Genomic DNA, 21,124 nt, shown 5'->3' with positions numbered 1-21,124 from the left:
TTTACATTAACTCAAATAGCCGTTTTTTGTTCCATAATAGTTCAATTACTTAAAAATTGGTAAGCAGAAGGTAGAACTCATTACCTCAGAAGGAAACATTTTGTGAGAAAAAGAATATGGGAAGAGAATTGGATAGAGGGAAGATGGTTAAGATGGCTGGAATTGGTTGCTTCGAATAACGAATTGCTGCTGTACTCAGTAATTTAATATAAAAGACCCGCAGGTTTGAGGATTGGCCTTTGTACATTGCTCCCAATGTGTGGGGCGTGAATGAGAAAGTGAAATGATGTAACGTAGAAACGTAGAAAGTCTGAAGAAGGGTCTCAACCCGAAACGTCACCCATTCCCTTCTCTCCTCGGTGTGTCTTGTGCTGCTGTGAGCTGCTGAGTTACTCGAGCATTTTGTGAATTAATACCTTGCTGAGTTATTCGAGCATTTTGTGAAATAAATACCTTCGATTTCTATCAGAATCTGCAGTTATTTTCTTACACTAACGTAGAAAGTAATTCTGCACAAACAATAATGTGCACACGAATCCTTCATTGGAAACCTCCTCCCGTTTCCTCACCTGACTACACGACTGACCTTAAATTACCCCACGCAATGAGTGCTTTTCCATCCTCTCTGAGATACTATCTGCCTCATTTCTTGCAATGCAACAACGAATGTCACATTCTCACTCTGTTGTGACATTGATGAGCAGATCGTCAAACTGAAATCTTAATGGTGCTTCCCTTCCTCCGCATTCGCTGAGTATTTCCAGAATTTTCCATTTTTATTTCGGGTTTCCAGCATCTGCAGCGCTTTATTTCTCTACACCTTCGCCAGTTAACGCCTCCCTGCATCGTGGGTTGATTTTCAAAGTCTCACCTACAAAGAGGCGTCAGAAATTCTCGAACAATCTGGACTCTGCCATGCAGCCGCCCGTGAATGATTGCGCATTGGCCCGCGGCATCCGCTGCTCTTTATGACTCAGCGACCAGCCCAACGTCACATGGCATTGATGTATTCCACAGCCGCGGCAGCTTGGCTGCCGGTGGGCGGGCCTGAGCGGGAGCGTCGTGCGTCGTGCGTCACGACTGCGGCGTTTTTCTGGAGCATTCTACCGGCCGGTGACTGCACAGAGCGGATGATGTGCTGTTAGTCCCGGCGCTTCTCGACTAACGGCTGGCGCGCTTTACCCGTCCACTTCTGCTACTATTTTCCCCTTTCCCCTCGGTGTGTCTTGTGCTGCTGTGAGCTGATAAACGGAGAGCTGTGATGTCGGTGGTCGGGTTTGATGTGGGGTTCCAGAACTGCTACATCGCGGTGGCGAGGAGCGGCGGCATCGAGACCATCGCCAATGAGTACAGCGACAGGTGTACACCGTGAGTATCGCCGGGGCCGATTCATGCGACGACGCCGTTGCCCCCCACCCCTCCTTTAATAACCTGCCCAATAACCTGCGGGTGAAGTGGGGCTGGCGGTGAGAGAGTTATGGTTGTTTGGAGGGGGAAGAGAGGGGTGGGAGTGGTGCCGGTTCTCGCCGTGCATTTGCGGATGCTGAGGCTGGGCCTGCTCCAGCCGAGTCGGGGTGAAGGGATGCGCGCCGCCACCGACACCCAGGCTGTTCACCGCCGCATGGAGTGAGCCAGGTGTGCAGCTACTGATTCCCCTCTGGGAGAGCGATCAAGGGTTACTTTACATTAAATAATGTAGATTTGACGGGTTTTATTCGGCTTTGGTGTGTCCACTAAAGACCGGGTACCTGACCTAAGACCTCTCCCTTGTCACTAATTCTGCGGTCATCTCGAAGTGACAGGAAGGAGCATGTGGTCCTCAATCCTATTTTCCATTCATTCAGGTTGTGAGCCCTGCCCGTGCATTAATAGTTACGCCCTTTTCAACGAGCCCGCCCCTGATTGTTAAATAAGCCATTTTTAAGGCACTCGTATTTCAGTATTTTGAGCTATCATTTATTCATGCATTACAGAACGGACATTATTTCATGAATGTCGAAAGGCTGAGTTCGGTCTTTGTAGTTCACAAATTGCCCATTTGCTGTTTAGTTTCCCATAATTTTGGACTGGTAATACGCAACGTGCATTTTTGGAAGACACGTGCGCTGTCATTTTCACAATCCACTGATCTTTGGCGACTGACTTACTTGCACTTAACGAAAGTCCCTGATTCCCACGTGACATGTATTACTGAAGAGTTGCCCATTCATGTGTTATGTTCAAGCACACTACATTTTCCTGCCGTGACATGTCATAAATGCTTGGAACATTACTAGCACGATATTGGGAAGAGTATGTATAGGTGGGGCATATTGAATACTTGTATGTGGTTTTGATAACTACACTGCAACTTAAGAAATACAACTGATATTTCAATATTTCTTTTAGGGTGAGGGAAAGAAAGACTGCACTCTAGATAGGTATTGCTATTCCAATCTTACACCAGGGGGTGCTGTGACCGTCCAGGTTGAGGAGGATATCTAGAATGTTCTGATGCAGGAAAACTATGTACTGGAAGAATACAATGGCTGAGGCAGCATCTGGGGATGAAATGGACAGGTGATAGTCATACAGTATGGAAACTAGCCCTTCGGCCCAATTTGTCCATCTGGCCAAGATGTCCCATCTACACTAGTCCCACCTGACTGTTTGACGCATATCCTATAAACCTGTACTATATATGTACCTTTACAAATGTCTTAAATGTTGTTATAGTATCTGCCTCAATAAACCCCTCTGGCAGGTTGTTCCATATACCCACCGGCATCTGTGTGGAAAAAGTTACCCCTCTGGTTCCTATTAAACCTTTCCCATCTCAGCTAAAACCTATGTCCCCTGGTTCTTGATTCCCCTACTCGGGATAAATGCACAGTGTCTTTTACCCAATCTATTCTCCCCATGATTGTGTACATCTCTATAGGATCACCCCTCATCTTCCTGTGCTCCAAAGAATAAAGTCCTAACCTGACCAGCCTATCCCTTGAGTCCTGGCAAGATCCTCAACTATTCTCTGCACTCTTTCATGCTTCATCCATTCTATAGCAGAGTGAGCAAAGCTGAACACAATACTCCAAATGCGATTTTATCAACACCTGGTATAGCTATAACATAACATCTCAATTTCTAACCTCAGTACCCTGACTGATGAAGAGCCTCCTTGACCATCCTATCTACCTACGGTGCACTTTCAAGGAACTATGTACCTGCACTCCAAGATCCCTCTGCTCTACAACATTCTCCAAGACCCTGACATTCATTGTGAAGGTCCTGCCCTGGTTTGACAGTGCAAAATGCACCACTGCACACTTGTCTGCATTATACTCCTATAATAATAATAATGCATTTTATTTATATAGCGCTTTTCATATACTCAAAGACGCTTTACAGAGATTTTGAGAACATAGGGAAATGAATAAATAGATAAATAAGTAAATAAATAAATGAACAGAGAAAGGAGACAGAAGGTGAGGTGACTTTCAGTGGTTGAAGGCAGTACTGAACAGGTGAGACTTCAGCGATGTTTTGAATGTGGTGAGTGTGGAGGAGTCTCTAATGGTTTGGGGTAGTGAGTTCCATAGGGTGGGAGCAGCGATGGAGAAAGCCCTGTCCCCCCAGGATCTGAGTTTGGTCCGGATGTGGGGGGATAGGAGATTGGCAGTGGCAGAGCGGAGGGTGCAGGTGGGAGTGTGCCTGTGGAGGAGGTCGGTCAGGTAGGATGGGGCCAGGTTATGGAGGGCTTTGTAGGTTATGAGGAGGATTTTGTACTGGATTCTCTGGGGGATGGGGAGCCAGTGGAGTTTATAAAGGACGGGGGTGATATGGTCACGGATCGAGGTGTGTGTGAGTAGACGGGCAGCGGAGTTTTGAATGTATTGAAGTTTATTGATGATTTTTGAGGGTGCGCCATAGAGGAGGCTGTTGCAGTAGTCCAGACGGGAGGTGATGAAGGCGTGGATGAGGGTTTCTGCAGCTGTGGAGGAGAGGGATGGACGGAGACGGGCAATGTTTTTGAGGTGGAAGAAGGCTGTCTTTGTGATGTGTTTGTCGAAGGAGAGGGTTTGATCAAGGATGATTCCAAGATTCCGGATGTGAGGTGAGGTGGATACTGGGAGACCATCAATGTTGAGGATGAAGTTTTGGGTGGATTTGGTGAGCGTTTTTGGACCAATGATGATGATTTCAGATTTGTTGCAATTGAGTTTGATTGAAGCCAAGATTTTATTTCAGTGATGCTGTTTGTCAGTGTAGAGTGTGTGGTGGGGGAGATTGACTTGGTGGAGATGAGGAGCTGGATATCATCGGCGAAGCAGTGGAAGTTGAGACCATGACGGCGGATTAATTGACCAAGGGGGAACAGGTAGAGGATGAAGAGGAGGGGGCCAAGGACTGAGCCTTGGGGGACACCTTGGGGGAGGGGAGCGGTGGGGGATTTACAGTTGTTAATGGAGATGAACTGGTGTCTGTCAGAGAGGTAAGATTTGAACCAGGATAGGGCTGTGCCGGTGATGTTAAGGGAGGTTTCAAGTCGGGTGAGGAGAATGGAGTGATTTATGGTGTCAAAGGCGGCGCTGAGGTCAAGTAGGATGAGGATGTTGAGGTTGCCAGCGTCGGAGGAGAGGAGAATGTCGTTTGTGATTTTGAGGAGCGCAGTTTCAGTACAGTGGTTTGAGCGGAATCCGGATTGGAAAGTTTCATACAGGTTATTGGTAGAGAGGTGGTATTTGAGTTGGGAAGCTACAGCACGTTCCAAAACTTTGGACAGAAAAGGTAGGTATAACCCTATAACCATTCCTTAGCTCATTTGCCCTATCGATCAAGATCCTGCTGTAATTTTGATAACCATTCTGCAATACTACCCACTTTAGTATCATTTACAAACGTACTAATCATTTTCATCCAAATAATTGATATAAATCACAATTTATGAATGGCAATGGGCTCTAGTGGCCCTAGTCACGGGCCTTCAGTTTGAAAACTGACTGTTTTGTTCTGGGACCCATTTCTGTTGCCAAGTCCCACAGCATCTAGGGAGGCAAAGGGATTATCAAATCATTGACAGTCCCTTTGTCTCCATAGGTGCTGCTGGACTTTGCTAAGCTTGTTTTAGTTTTGCTGCAGAATCCAGCATCTGCAGTCTGTGTATCTGGAATGTTAATTTTAATGAGAAAACATAAGCTAAAAGTTCTCTGGGGGAATCCATGCCAAGACTTGGGTTCATAGGTGACAATTAAAATAACTAGCTCCAATAGGAGAGATCCTAACTTTCCATGACTCTTCAATAGTCTTGGCATTGCTAAATTCTCTATTGAGCTTCGGGGAGAGGATATTGGTTTATTATTGTCATGTGTACTGGAATATAGTGGAAAAACATTATGTGTGCTGCCCAGACTAATATGGGTACATCCAGTAGCGAAAGAAGAGTATAGAATATAATAATAATATTCATTTATTGTCATTGCAACGAGTACAACGAAATTAAAAAATAGCCAATCCTGACGGTGCGTACAAACATATATGCAATAAATGCAAAAACAAATAAATACATAAATACAATTAAATACAATTATATTAACAACAAGATTTTTTAACGGTGTTGCCTAGTGCAAAGGTAGTGTTCAGTTCTCGTATGGCCCTGGGGTAAAAACTGTTCTTAAGTCTGTTTGTTCGGGATTTGATCGACTTGAAACGTCGACCAGAGGGCAGATGAACAAACAGACGGTGGCCGGGGTGGGATGGATCTTTTATTATTTTGCCTGCTCTACTGAGGCAGCGTAGGCTGAACAGGTGCTCCAGGGAGGGCAGTGAGCAGCCGATGATCTTCTGGGCCGTCGTGATGACCCTCTGAAGAGCCTTCCTGTCCTTTTCTGAGCAGCTGGCATACCATGTGGTTATACAGTATGCCAGCACACTCTCGATGGAGCAGCGATAGAAGGACAACATGAGCTTCTCCTGCAGGTTGGTTTTCCTGAGGATCCTCAGGAAGTGGAGTCTCTGCTGTGCCTTCTTTACTGTGGTGATGGTGTTGGTAGACCAGGTAAGATCCTCTGCGATGTGCGTACCCAGGAACCTGAAAGCTGGTACCCTTTCCACACAGACCCCATTGATGTAGAGTGGGTCGTAATCTACACTGGTTTTTCTAAAGTCAATTATAAGTTCCTTTGTTTTGGAGGAGTTCAGGACCAGATTGTTCACTGAACACCATGCTGCCAGCCTTTGGATTTCATCCCTATAGGCTGTCTCATCTCCTTCTGAGATGAGTCCAACCACAGTCGTGTCATCTGCGAACTTGATGATGGTGTTGGTGGGATGGGTGGGGGCGCAGTCGTGAGTGTAGAGGGAGTAAAGGATGGGGCTCAACACACAGCCCTGTGGTGAGCCGGTGCTCAGTGTAATGGTGGAGGAGAGGTGAGGGCCTATTTTGACGGTCTGGGGGCGGTTGGTCAGGAAGTCCTTGATCCATTGGCAGATGGTTTGGGAAAATCCAAGGTCGGAAAGTTTGGTGACCAGTCTGCTCGGGATGACCGTGTTAAAGGCAGAGCTGAAGTCGAGGAAGAGCATCCTCACATAGCTCCCCTGGTGTTCAATATAGTATTATAGCTGCAGATTAAAAAGTGCAAGAGCTGCAATCAGATGGGAAGATTTGGAATTCAGTCCTAGCATATGACGTTCATTCAAGGGTCTGATAACAGTGAAGAAACAGCTGTCCTCGAATTTGGTAGTACGTGTTTTCAAGCTTTTGTATCTTCTGACTTTAGGGTGAAGAGAGAATGACTGGGGATGAGAGGGGTTCTTGATTATGTTGGCTGCTTTCCTGAGACATCGTAAAGTATGGATTTTACAACTGGAGGTTTAATGGAGTGTATGAGGGATGTTGGTTTGTGTAATGTAATGGGTAACACGCAGCATGGAGTAATACTTAGAATAGTTCTGTTTTGATGGCAAAGCAATCTTACTGAAGTGTACACAATTCTTAGTGGGAGACATCCTGCTATGTCTCAGTATAATTTAATAACTTTATTATAGTCTAACTCGTTTGATTCATTTAAAAAAATTGTTGGAGGTTGAGTGTTCCAATTCCTCAAGACTTGAGCGCAAGATCTTGGGCTTACTGCTGCAGTGTTTGGAATGCAATCATAGATTAAGCCTTGACAGTCCCTTTTTATTAAAGAATTCAAAAAGATTTGCCTTCCTTTGAAGAAATCTTCTCTGTAGTCCTAAATTGTTTTTGCCTTATTAACATTATCCCTGTTCTAAAAAAATCAGCCAGTGGAAACATCCTTTATCTCCCTCTTAAAAAATGTTGTACACTTCAGTAAGATTTCTTTGCCATCGAAACTCCAGAGACCTAACCGACTAGTTGCTTTAACCTTGGAACTGGCATTCCAGGATCCAGTGTGGTAAGTCTTTGCTGCATTTCCTCTATAGAAAGTCTGTATATTCGATGAAACCATAATTATAAGTACTATTCAAATCAGAACAGTACAAGCACAGGAATAAGCCCTTCAAGCCCACAATGACCACGCTGAACATGACACCAAGCTAAATGAATCTCTCTCTGCATATGACCCTAAACCTCCATTCCAGCATATCTATGTGCCTCACTAAGATCCTCTTCAATGCCCCTTTTGTAGCTACATCCACCACCAATCCTGCAATGTGTTTCAGGCGCTCTCAACTGTGTTTAAAAACAACTTGCTCTGCACATCTCCTTTAAATTTTACCCATCTGTCCATAAACAATGCCCTCTAGCCTTTGATGTTTCCACCATGCGGAAAAAGGTTCTGACTGTCTGTCCTATCTGTCTCATAATTTCACATGCTTTTCAATTCTTCCCTCAATCTATGTTCCACAGCAAACAATCCCAAGTTTGTCCAACCTCTCCTTGTAGCTAATAACCTCTAAATCAGGCAGTATTCTGGTAAGCCTCTTCTGCGCCCTCTTCAAAAGCTGCACATCCTTCTATAATGGGATGACTCGAACTGCACACAATTCTCCAAATGCAGCATAATTGTATTGAGACATTTTCAGTTCTCAAATTCTCTTGCAAGTAAGGACAAAATACAATTTGTCTTCCTAAATGCTTTCTTCACTTGACTATGCTCAATCATGCTCTAAATATGTTCTAAATATCTTGATATTACGTCCTTAATGGATTTCAGATTTCCGTAGATTTGCTACTGACCTTAGACAAACAGGTTAACAGTTCACTGTTTGCTGTTCCTCGCGTATTAAATAATGGGATCACATTTACTATCCTCCAATCTGCAGGAACCTTTCCAGAATCTGCAGAATTTCAGAAAATTACAACCAGAGCATTCATAATATCTGGAACTATTTCTTTAACCAAGTTCTGAAGGTTACTTTTCAGGTTCATTAGATAAATTCCTGGAATAAATGTGATGGACTTTTAGATCTGTTTGCAGTTGGTAAAACGACTGGTCACCATTATTTCCAGTTCTATTTTCCCCTTTTGACGCTTCAATATTCTGGTGTTTGCTATCCTTTTAATTGCATTATCTTCAATTTTAAAAATTATTATTAGATAATACTTCAAGTGTTCTTCATTCAATGAAGAACATGAGTATTATTGATAATCAAACAAATAGGTAAAGGTATAACAAAGTTGTAGACTTGCTCAGCACAGAAACATTCACTTCATCTCAACTCATCCGTGCCCACCAAGATGTCTGACCTAGTCCCGTTTGCCTGTGTTTAGCATACATCCCTCAACCATTTCTATCCTTTTATCTGTCCAAATGTCATAAATGTTGTAATTATACCCACTTTTATAGTTTCATCTGGCAGCTCTTTCCACATATCCCCAACCCTTTGGGGAAAAAATGCCCCTTGATTCTCTTTAAAAAATATTTCTTTTCCCACTTTAAATCAATGCCCTTTATTTTTAGATCCTCTTGCCAGGCTTGCCCTTTACTCTAACAAAAACATGCTGTCCCTGGACTGTTTATCTTACTTTTAAAACATCTCACTTGCCAGACATCCCTTTACCTGTAAACAGTCTTTCCCAAACAACCTTTGCAATCTTTCCATTGTAATTCTCATTCATTAATCAACATGCTACATGACAGTTAACCTCACCACCAGTGTTGGGGAATTTCACTTGCTTCTTCTTTTGCTCCTGCCTTCGGGAAGAATATATAGGAGTCTGAAAACCCTGACTTCCAGGTTAGAACATAGCGCATAGAAAAAATAGGTGCAGGATTAGGCCATTCGGCCCTTTGAGCCAGCACTGCCATTCAATATGATCATGGCTGATCAGTACCCCGTTTTTGCTTTTCCCTATATACCTTGGTTCAGCTTCTTCCCAACAACCATCAGGCCTTTGAACGCTACAAATGCCAACTAAGCTATGAACTGTCTTGGTTCACGGGACTTTGGGCTTTTATGCACTAACATTTTTAATTTATTGAACTATTTTTGCTTATTATATTATCCATGTGTACTATGTTTACGGACTTGTGAAGTTGCTACAAGTAAGAATTTAATTGTTCTCCTTTCAGTGCATATAACAATTGAACACTTAACTCTTTTGAAAACAAGACTGTTGCATCTCTCTCACTCTTATTTGAGTTGGAAGTTTAACATTTATTCATTTCTTAGGGGCATACTTAGATCCAAGATGGATTAAAATATTCTGGCAAATCTGCCATGAACAATTAGGATGAACAATTCTAAATTAGATGAACAATCTGCCATGAACAATTCATCCTTAGGATGAACAATTTCAACTATTTATATTTTTCTTTAACCTATTTCATTTGTTTTGACAAATCATTCCTCCTTTAACAATATTTGGCAAATTGACACTAGAAATTTGATGGCTTGAGTTTTTCTGACCTCTAAGAAAGCACAATTGAACAGCAACATTGGATGCAGTTTTGAGCTTCCTTTATAGCAAGTGGAGAATAGCAATGGTCTTTGAGCCATGTTTGCATCTTGTAGGTCATTATGTAATGGTGGGGCATTACAAAATTGTCTTTACATGCAATCAGGTAAATTTGATATACTCTTGGATATTACCTGCCTCCTCTTTAAAGAAAGTATTCATTTGATATGCAAATGATGGAAACTTCAATAGTGAAACATTGCTTTAGATTGCATTATGGGATATGTACACAAATTTTAGCTCTCAAGATCATTGTAGCATTGGACTATTTTTTGCCTTTGTTTACTGTCCCCTCACATAACAAAAGAGTGGATAACAAAGAGTAATGCTGCGATACTGAACTAAAAACTGCCATTGTTATTAGTCAATAACCGTTTCGCACATACTGTATGCAACTGTAGAAAGAGCAAAAAAAATTGTGAAAGGCTGAAAATACTTTAATAGTGTGATCGTTTTTAATTGATATTTACTTTTTGTCTTTTTTAATTGGATATTTAATTTTTTTAACCAATGTAGTATAGTTTAGTGATTTTGATGTTTTACTTCAGGGCCTGTATATCGCTGGGACCTAAGAGTCGGGCAGTTGGAGCGGCTGCCAAGACCCAGGTATGGAATTGTTGAATTTCAACTTTGAACAACAAATTATTTTGTGTGTTTCAGGCGTGGGCAGCATGCTGGCACGGCTGGTAGAGCTGTTGCCTCGCAGTGCCAAAGATCCAGGTATGATCCTGCCCTTAGGTGCTATCTGGATGGAGTTTGCACGTTCTCCCTGTGACCAAGTGTGTTTCCTCCCACATCCAAAAGACATGAGGGTTTGTAGGTTAATAGCCCTGAGTGTAGTAAGTGGATGGTAAAGTGGGATAATGTAGAACAAGTGTGAACAGGTGATCGATGGATGGTGTGAACTCGGTGAGCTGAAGGGCCTATTTCCATGCTGTATATCTAAATAAATATTTCATACGTCTGAAATTTCATAGTGCATTTGGATGCAATACATAATGCTTAGAGAATAAGAGAAGATCCTTAATTTTGTTTTTCACATTATGAATACTTTTTTTAATATCACTTAATGGAAGAGGTCACAATTTTACTTTTGCTTTATGTTCTAGGAGATGTATTGAATTCTTTAAAATTTCATTTTTAATTTTTTTTTCCGTTAATGTCATTTGGAAACACTTCAACAGAATTTGAGAGATTCTTCCAAGTTGACTGCAAATGACAAGAAAATGTTTACAGAATCCACCGAACCATTCATAACAGTGCTACATTTGTAGAAGCAGAAGCTGCCTTTATTACTTAAAAAATTAAATCAAGAGTTTAATTTGTCAGAAAATGTAATTGCACAGGAGAATTTGTTGTAAGTTGAGTTTAAAAGTAATGTTTCTTGGTATTGACAGATTGCATTGCTGTATTATTAAATATCATTGAATAGTAAACTAGAGGGGAAACCTATTTCACTGAATGAAATTATAATGGCAGATTGCATAAATAAAACATTGGGTAATGATTTTCAAAGCTAGAAATAGTGTTTGAGAAATTATTTTTGAAGAGCAATGTGTTTGTTTTTGCCAGATTTACCTGATATTCCCATTGTTTTCTGTGATCTACATATTGTTTCTGTAATTGGAATGTTTAAATCCACAGATTGTGACCAATGCAAAGAATACCATACAGGGCTTTAAACGACTGCATGGCAGGGCTTTCGATGACCCATTTGTGCAGACTGAGAAAAGCAGGCTTGCTTATGAGCTTCAAAATATACCAAATGGTAGTGTTGGAATCAAAGTAAGTTTTTGATCTTCATGAATATCATGCAACAATTGCTAAATTGGTTGCCCAGAAATTTAATAAGCATTTCCACAATGCTTCATGGACTGTGGTACCAAACAAAATTTGATACCAAGTCACACAAGCAGCTATTAGACATGACAAAAAGCATGGTTAGAGGTAGAATTTGGAATGCCTTTAAAAGAAACATTTTAATCAACAAGTCTAATTAAATGGATAGTTGCTTTTGCAGGTATTAATATCACCACAAAAAAATTTGCTGATTAAAATTCTTAATTGAATTGAAAACGGCCACTTGTAACCATAAGCCACCATGAAGCATAATTTGAATAAAGCTTTAAAATGTTGCTCCTCTTATATAACAATCTTGTATGGAACCCCTTTTATGCGGATTTTCCAGCATTGCATTCTAACACGACGATGTTGTGAGGGAGCTTGTGCACAGGGTCAAGTCCCATTGTACACTGGATGCTCCAAGTAGCATAACAGGCTCAATGAGCCAAACTGTTGTTTCTGTGAGCATTAAATAAAATTGTATTTCATTAGTTGAAGATGAAGAAAAAAGTAGTACAAGATCTTCCAATTGCCCATTTTAAAAATGGGAGAGAGAGATAATGAAAGTTGCTTTTCTCATTAGATAGCTGTGTACATGTTAATCCAACAATTTTCCACCAGTCAAACCTTAACACTTCTCTATCTAACCTCAAATCTGGATGAAATCCAATAGGTTGGAATGTAATTTCTTAGAATCACAGTCCTTCGTAACAGAACTTCTTGAAATTTCAGTAAATGGTAGTGTCCTGGCTTGGGCTTCTACCAATTGATTTGCTCTAGGGGATTCTTTAGCTTGAGTCTTTACTCGTGCCCTTCATAGCATGTCTCTTGATCATTGAGATAAATTGAGTGTTTCCATGGTTGGGCCCAAGGGATTTCTGAACCTGTTCCTACTTTCTATGGCTTTATCATAAAATTATCCTGTATCAGAATATTTTTTCATTATTGGATTTTGAGCAACCATGATTTATCTTCAGGCTTTCTCAAAATGCCTGAAGTATTAAAATGTTATCAATGCTTCTTCACCTATGGTAGATTTGAGTATGTTTTTTTAAGTTTAGTTACTTGATCTTAATTGTTTTTGCATGCAGTTAAATAATTAAAACCAACAGTTAAAAACAGTGCAATTACCTCTCTGGTTCTCTCTCAGTGAGAATTCTTCCGTGGCGTTTATCTACTTGGCCTGTTTGATATAGCTGTTGCTTGCTATTAGGAGTCTACTCGAACTGTCACAGCTTAAGCATCTGTCAGCAATAGAAAAATCCTCAGCACAGTTTGCTGGAACTTTACTTTTCTTTAATTGTTAGCATGTGCCACCCAGACATGATCTATACTAGCATTAATAAGTGAATGTAATTAAATTATTAACTCCCTCAGCACCTTTCTTGGTAATGGCATACAATTTCTTTGCAGGTACATTACTTGAATGAAGAACGAGTTTTTGCTGTTGAACAAATTATGGGGATGTTACTGACTAAACTCAAAGAGACTTCAGAAAACGCGCTAAAGAAGCCTGTGACTGACTGTGTAGTTTCGGTAGGTTGGATTGAAGTAACGCCAGCAGAATCTCAAAGCTATCCTAGACTTAGTTCCTAAGATTGAAAACCAGTCAACCGCCAGGATGTTATTAATCTCCCTGGATGGAAATGAATAATTCTTCAGAAGTAGCTTCCTGGTGACATCCTTTTATAAAGAAGTTACCTTAATCTAACTAATCAAGATGGCAAGCATTTTGACTTTATTCCAAGATGAAGTTCAAGAAATTCTGTAATACTTGGCTATAGCGCATTGTATGCAATTGAGGAAAACTGTTGGGTATCCAGCAAGTATTGTCTTCATTCTTTGAAGGTATTATCATCATCATATCATATATATACAGCCGGAAACAGGCCTTTTCGGCCCACCAAGTCCGTGCCGCCCAGCGATCCCCGTACATTAACACTATCCTACACCCACTAGGGACAATTTTTACAGTTTACCCAGCCAATTAACCTACATACCTATACGTCTTTGGAGTGTGGGAGGAAACCGAAGATCTCGGAGAAAACCCACGCAGGTCACGGGGAGAACGTACAAACTCCTTACAGTGCAGCACCCGTAGTCAGGATCGAACCTGAGTCTCCGGCGCTGCATTCGCTGTAAAGCAGCAACTCTACCGCTGCGCTACCGTGCCGCCCTGTATTGGTTGATAAACCTTTTTTGTATTTCCTGTCAAATATGAAAATGTGCTCCCAAATCAATTCTGATCCAGGTAAATTAATCACATAAATTGTGTCCAAAGATGTAAAAGTCATGGGATGCTGTTTTCGTTGTCTTTATTCTATTAAGACTATTTATTAGCTCTGAAGGATAACAATTTGCTAATAACATAAGACCATTTTTGTGCTAATAGAATCTTAATGGCACAGTATGAGGCTACGGCTCAATAAATTTGTGCCATTTCCCTGTAGAGCAATATCTTTTAGCTCATTCCCATGTCCTACTCTACACAGATTTTTTAAAGGATCTCCCTTGCATATCTATACACATTGCTCTTTGAACGGCACAGTTACCCAATGGGTATGTTCAAAACAGACTGGGCTTTGCATCAACTATTTTTGGTGTACTATTTCCCCTTCAAATGCCTTCTAAAATTATGCCTGACAGCTTCTATATTTCCATCGTCAAACCTTTGCTACAAGGAAATTCATTCAGGTTAGTTAAACATGATTTGTCTTTAAAAATCTGTCATTGGTGCTCCTTTAACTAAAGGTTTTCCAAATACTTTTTTGACTGACATTCATTTCCAAAAGCTTTACCACTACTGAGATTGAACTGGAAGGCCTTTAGATGCAAGGCATATGCCTGCATTAATTTTGAATGTGGTGTCAAATTTACCATTTCCCTGCCAGATGGGACTTGTCTCCCTTCACTTCCAGTTGTATAAGAAGGAAGCTGCTGTCCTGCACTTGCTGGGCTGCCCACTCTCCCTGGCCAGAGACTTTTTCAAACAAGCTTTAATGGCCAGAGAATGCAATGTTTATGCAAGATCTCTGGCACAGCAGTACTGTCAATAAAGTATCTTATGACCCCCTTCAACATTAAAACATTTGTGGTTTTCATCCTAGGAATGCATCCAGAGCTCTAGATGGGATGCCAACATATCCTGAGTAACAATCAGCCCTTAACTCCAATAAAATAAATGATGTTCTTGACCACTCAGGCATTCTCTCTAGATCTAATTTTGTTTAAATATTTTTGGTGCTACCAATGCCTCTTCTTCAATAGACAACAGGTGCAGGAGTAGGCCATTCGGCCCTTTGAGCCAGTACCACCATTCAATGTGATCATTCTCAATCAGTACCCCGTTCCTGCCTTTTCCCCATAGCCCCTGACTCTGCTATCCTTAAGAGTTCTATCTAGCTCTCTCTTGAAAGCATTCAGAGAATTGGCCTCCACTGCCTTCTGAGGCAGAGAATTCCACAAATTTACAACTCTGACTGAAAAAGTTTTTCCTCATCTCCGTTCTAAATGGCCAACCCCTTATTCTTAAACTGTGGCCCCTGGTTCTGGACTCCCCCAACATTGGGAACATGTTTCCTGTCTCTAACGTGTCAAACCCCTTAATAATCTTATGTTTCAATAAGATCCCCTCTCCTTCTAAATTCCAGTGTATACAAGCCTAGTCGCTCCAGTCTTTCAACATACGACAGTCCCGCCATTCCGTGAATTAACATAGTAAACCTACGCTGCATGCCCTCAATAGCAAGAATATCCTTCCTCAAATTTGGAGACCAAAACTGCACACAGTACTCCAGGTGCGGTCTCACTAGGGCCCTGTACAACTGCAGAAGGACCTCTTTGCTCCTATACTCAACTCCTCTTGTTATGAAGGCCAACATTCCATTGGCTTTCTTCACTGCCTACTGTACCTGATGACTGATGCACTTGGACACCCAGATCCCCTTTTCCTAACTTGACACCATTCAGATAATAATCTGCCTTCCTATTCTTACCACCAAAGTGGATAACCTCACAGTTATCCACATTAAACTGCATCTGTCATGCATTCACCCACTCACATAACCTGTCCAAGTCACCCTGCAACCTCATAGCATCTTCTTCACAGTTCACACTGCCATCCAGCTTTGTCATCTGCAAATTTGCTAATGTTACTTTTAATCCCTTCATCCAAGTCATTGATGTATATGCGGTCCCAGCACCGAGCCTTGCGGTACCCCACTAGTAACTGCCTGCCATTCTGAAAGGGACCCATTTATCCCCACTCTTTGCTTTCTGTCTGTCAACCAATTTTCTATCCATGTCAGTACCTTACCCCCAATACCATGTGCTCTAATTTTGCCCACTAATCTATGTGGGACCTTGTCGAAGGCTTTCTGAAAGTCAAGGTACACTACATCCACCCTGTCCATTTTCCTAGTTACGTCCTGAAACAAATTCCAGAAGATTAGTCAAGCATGATTTCCCCTTCGTCAATCCATGCTGACTCGGAATGATCCTGTTACTGCTATCCAAATGCTCCGCAATTTCATCTTTTATAATTGACTCCAACATCTTCCCCATCTTCCTATGGCTCCTCCATTTTAACTTCCCTTTCAGCATTATCGTGGCCATACAAGCCACTTTCCAGAATGTTAATTGGACCATCTCTTGTGACACAATAAGAGCAGAGGCTGTTTTTCTGTGTGGATTGTTCATCTTCAGGCTTCATGAATTTATTCTGCTTTCTACAAAGTTCAAGTCAAGCACTAGGCACACTCATCAGACCTGCTCTCTATGATTAAAATTTTACTGCCAAGGATGAAAGATACTCTTTGAATTGCACCTGCACACATTATTAAATATCCAGTCTTGGGTGAATAGTAAAGAAGCAAGTTTGCTTCATCTCCAAGTTCAGTCGCCTCTAACGGCACCAAAAAAATGTTCAGCAACCAGAGGAGTAATGTTACTGCAATTTTATTTTTAGTTGCATCCTCGGGTGAAGACACTGAGTTGCATTAAACTCAAATTTTAAATAAAATTTCATACCTCATTGTATGCCTATTGCCACTGAGATTGCAATAGATCAAAGCCCATTACCATAACTAAAAGCTTGAAAGGATAACTAATAAATACATCCTCTCCATTGTTTATATCCTAAGATTGTTCGGCCTCTATTTCTTTTGATAGATGGCTGTTTGTCTAATACATGTGTAAAATTATATCGTCATCAAGGGTTTTTTTAAAAAAGCAAAATCATTCTCAGTAAGTCAACAAAGTACAAATTTTCTGGTCCTGGTGTTGATTGGCTTGGTGTTGGTTTATGCCTGGCTCCTTTGCTATCTATCTTTATTCCCTGCAGTAATTTAACCAATGGCTATAGCAGTCTCTAGTTAAATTAATACTCAGATGCAATCCAGTTATTAGTTGGTGTGTATATTTGGGAGAATATTTTCGGAAAGAAAAATTAATAATACAGAAAATTAGTTATTCAAACTGAAATATATATCCACCTCTTATTGGTTTCATGTAAATTGTACTAGATCTGGCCATTTTACAATTACAATTGATATGTATGAATCTATTTATTTGCAGCTAAAGCCAATTTAAAAAATATATAAATCACAGATCACTTAAGAATTTCAGTCTGCCAAAATTTAGTGGATTGAGAATTTGTGGCAGTCACCATATGTTGGATATAAGTTCATAAGTTATAGGAGCATTATTAGGCCATTTGCCTCATCACGTCTACCCTGCCATTCAATCAGAGCTGATTTATTGTTCCCCCTCAGCCACATTTCCTGCCGTCTCCCCTTCACCCCTGACACCTTTACGAATCAAGAATCTGTTAATCAGCACCTTAAAAATACCCAAATGACGGCCTCCTATGTCGTCTGTGGCTATGAATTCCACAGATTCATCACACTGACAAAAAAAAATCTCATCTTTCTAAAGGTATGTCCTTTTATTCTGAGGCTATAGCCTCTGGTCCGAGACTCTCCCACTAGAAAAAACATCCTCTCTACATCCACTCTGTCCAGGCCTTTCACTATTCAGTAAGTTTCAATGAGGTCCCGCCTCATCCTTCTAAACACCAGCGAGTGCAGGTCCAGTGTCGTCAAATGTCATGTGTTAACCTAATTATTCCTGGGATTACTCTCGTAAACCACCCCCGTACACTCTCCAACGCCAGCACATCCTCCGATATGGGGCCCAAAACTGCTCACGATACTCCAAATACGGTGTGACTTATAAGACTGGTGCCTTATAAAGCTTCAGCATTACATCCCTGTTTTTATCTTCACCATTTTCCCACTAAATATTTTCACACCTCAGTTGCTGCTAATTGATATTTGATGAATAGTCTGTCCTTTAAATTTTAACATTATAAAAGTTAGCAATAAATATGAAAATGTGAGATAGAGTGGAAAAGTTTGGCTTGAGAAAAGAGTTGAGAGAGACTTTAAAAGAGAAATAAGTGAGACTAAAAGAAAACAAGCATTTTATTGCTTACAGACTATAGGTCTATCGTATCCTTATGGGCTTCCATTGTTCAGCACTCAAGCATAATGTCATCTGCAATTGTAATGAGTTACTTCAGCAATTTCTTATTCATGAAGATTAATGGTAAACTATGTGCTGCAAATTGTACATTAACTTTTAAATTTGTGATGCAATTTGTAAGATGCAAATCTCAACATCCCTTCTACCCAGCTTTCTCCTCCACCAGTCAAACACTGCAATAATAATAGCATGTGTTTCCTGACTTTAAATGATAAATACTGCGAACTAATGATTTCTCTCATTGGAAACGAATTAGTCATATTTTGACATTTTTTAATAGCTGAAAAATGCAGGGAGAGAGTAAAGTTTGTGAAAGAATTTTATAGGATTTTGCAATACTGTTACATGTTACGTTGAAATGTTATGTCACATTGACTTATTGGCATCCTGGCATGTGTGTATAACAATTATGTAAAAAATATTAAAACCTGAGATTTTCTAAATCTGTTGACAGGTCCCTAGTTTTTTCACTGATGTAGAGAGAAGATCCATGATTTCTGCTGCTAAGATTGCAGGGCTTAATTGTCTGCGGCTGATGAACGACACCACTGCAGGTAAAAGAAAAGGCACTATATCTTGGCCTATGCTGAGATAAGTGTAAGCAAACCTCATCATAAAACACTTCTTAATGCTTAAATAAGTAGTGTACATTTTTCATAGTACTTGAACAAATATGGCAGCAACACTGATTGTGTTGGTACAAATTCAGCCTATATCTAAGTGAGAACCCAAAGCACTACATCTGTAAGAGGGTAAGTGCAAAGCGTTAAATCCCAGTGAAATTATTTATCTTCAAAGTACCATGGTTTTGTGCTGTTTTAGATTTGTCAGCATTGTTTTTACTGAGTTGAAACTACTGAAAGCTAAAAGCATAATTACTCTTGGAAAGATTTCATACTGGCTCAAGCAATTCTGACCAAGCCCTCTATTTTCATGTTATTGTGTGAAAGGATTGATTCACAGCATCTTGCAGTGTATTTTGCAACTGCAGGCTAACAACAACGATTTGCCTGTGATTACTTTTAAGGAGTTTTTAAGAAACAAATCCAAAAAGCTGTCATTTATGATGGAGTGGTCGTGTCCACTTTAGTATGATTCGGTGGGCAATTATTGGTGCTTTTTTATGAAAAAGATTTTTTGCAGAAGATTTTAGCATATTTTAGGAGTTTATTTTAGAGCACAAGCATTCAAGCCACGTTGACCTCTCTTGAATAAGAGGAAATTAACAAACTAGTCAAACGTACAGACTAAACTGAAGACCAGGGTTTGCATGGGTTGTATTCTATCTTACTCAACAAAGTTAATGGCAAAAGTAGCATCAGTACTGTTTCGTGAAGAATGGTGCTTGAAGACAGGTGGACAGCTAAAGTCTTTCCTAGGTTTAAAGAAAACAAATTCGGGAATTAGACTTCTCAGTGGTAGGAATGACAGTTAATCGAAGTTGTAATACAACCTGAAAACAGTATTATCATATTTTAATAGACAATAGGTGCAGGAGTAGGCCATTCAGCTCTTCGAGCCAGCACCGCCATTCAATGCGATCATGGCTGATCACTCTCAATCAGTACCCCGTTCCTGCCTTCTCCCCATACCCCCTCACTCCGCTATCCTTAAGAGCTCTATCCAGCTCTCTCTTGAAAGCATCCAACGAACTGGCCTCCACTGCCTTCTGAGGCAGAGAATTCCACACCTTCACCACTCTCTGACTGAAAAAGTTCTTCCTCATCGTTCTAAATGGCCTACCCCTTATTCTTAAACTGTGGCCCCTTGTTCTGGGGCTTTATTGCATAATGGCACATTCATTCACATTTTCAAAAGGTTATAATTGAGCAGTTTATCAGCATGTTTGAGATGCATGATCCCAATCAAGAAGACATAGGTTTATGGTGAGAGGGGCATGATTTAATGGGAACCTGAGGGGCAACGTTTCCACAGACTGGTGGGTACATGGAACAGCTACCAGAGGAGGTAGTTGAGGCAGGTACTATTACACCATTTAAAATACGTTCAAACAGGTACATGGATATGAAAGGCTTAGAGGGATATGGGCCAAACGTGGGCAGGTGGGATTAATGTAGATGGTGCATCTTGGGTCCGCATGGGCAAGTTGGGCTGAAGAACCTGTTTCTGTGCAGTATAACTCTTAAGAAGCCAGCAGGCAACATCTCTAAGAAAGAATTGCATCAGACTATACAGATCTGACACACTGTAAAGACAAATTATCATTGGCTATTGAATAGGCACTATTGACCAGTCTGGCAAAGCTTAATTTAGCTTTGTTAGAATAAGAAAGACATTTCAGACTAGTTCCATTATTAAAGAAATGCAGCATGAAGCTAGGAGTCTCCCTCTCCAAAGTGACTGTGTAATCAGTTTGATTTCTCCAAAGTGGAAGTAGCCACATTACGAGCACTGCAGTCAATGAAGAAATTTAATGAAACAATGGTTCACCTGGAAAATTGGGTCTTTTGGTAGGAGGGAAAGAGGTTTACTGGGACGTAATTTTTCTGAGAAGTGAAGATGGAAAATTGAATTAAGGCATCAACAAGAGGACAGTCCCAGCAGAATGCTGAGTGAGAAAGAGGAAATGTCTCGGTGTGATCTCTTTAAAGTTGGTGGAATTTGTAGGATTAAACGTGCAAACTAATAGGGTGGAAAGTGAGAATGGGGAACTTAATCCTTTGGAGAGGGAACACAGCAGAAGAATAGGAGATTGAAGCAAAGTTTTATGATTGAGGAAAAAAATCTGAAGCATTGGTGCAGAAGGCTTTGTAATCAAATCAAAACATATTAAGATGATTGGCCACATAAATGGTGATACGTTTTCAAATTAGA

General features: G+C 40.7%; 1 protein-coding gene across 1 annotated transcript in view; it reads left to right on the top strand.

The window, feature by feature from the left end:
• Nucleotides 1-1,073: 1,073 nt before the first annotated feature.
• hspa4l (heat shock protein 4 like) overlaps nt 1,074-21,124 on the top strand; it is a 62,113-nt gene continuing 42,062 nt past the window's right edge. The window contains exons 1-5 of the mRNA XM_078405328.1: nt 1,074-1,368; nt 10,453-10,510; nt 11,549-11,689; nt 13,160-13,282; nt 18,744-18,843. Coding sequence (XP_078261454.1) covers nt 1,262-1,368; nt 10,453-10,510; nt 11,549-11,689; nt 13,160-13,282; nt 18,744-18,843 — 529 coding nt within the window. The 5' untranslated portion in view covers nt 1,074-1,261. The remainder of the gene's footprint in view (nt 1,369-10,452; nt 10,511-11,548; nt 11,690-13,159; nt 13,283-18,743; nt 18,844-21,124) is intronic.

This window comes from Rhinoraja longicauda, chromosome 1 (genome assembly GCF_053455715.1).
Source record: "Rhinoraja longicauda isolate Sanriku21f chromosome 1, sRhiLon1.1, whole genome shotgun sequence".
Classification (NCBI taxonomy): Eukaryota; Metazoa; Chordata; class Chondrichthyes; order Rajiformes; family Arhynchobatidae; genus Rhinoraja; species Rhinoraja longicauda.
The sequence above is the reverse complement of the archived record's forward strand: the minus strand, read 5'-3'. Positions and strand labels throughout refer to the sequence as shown.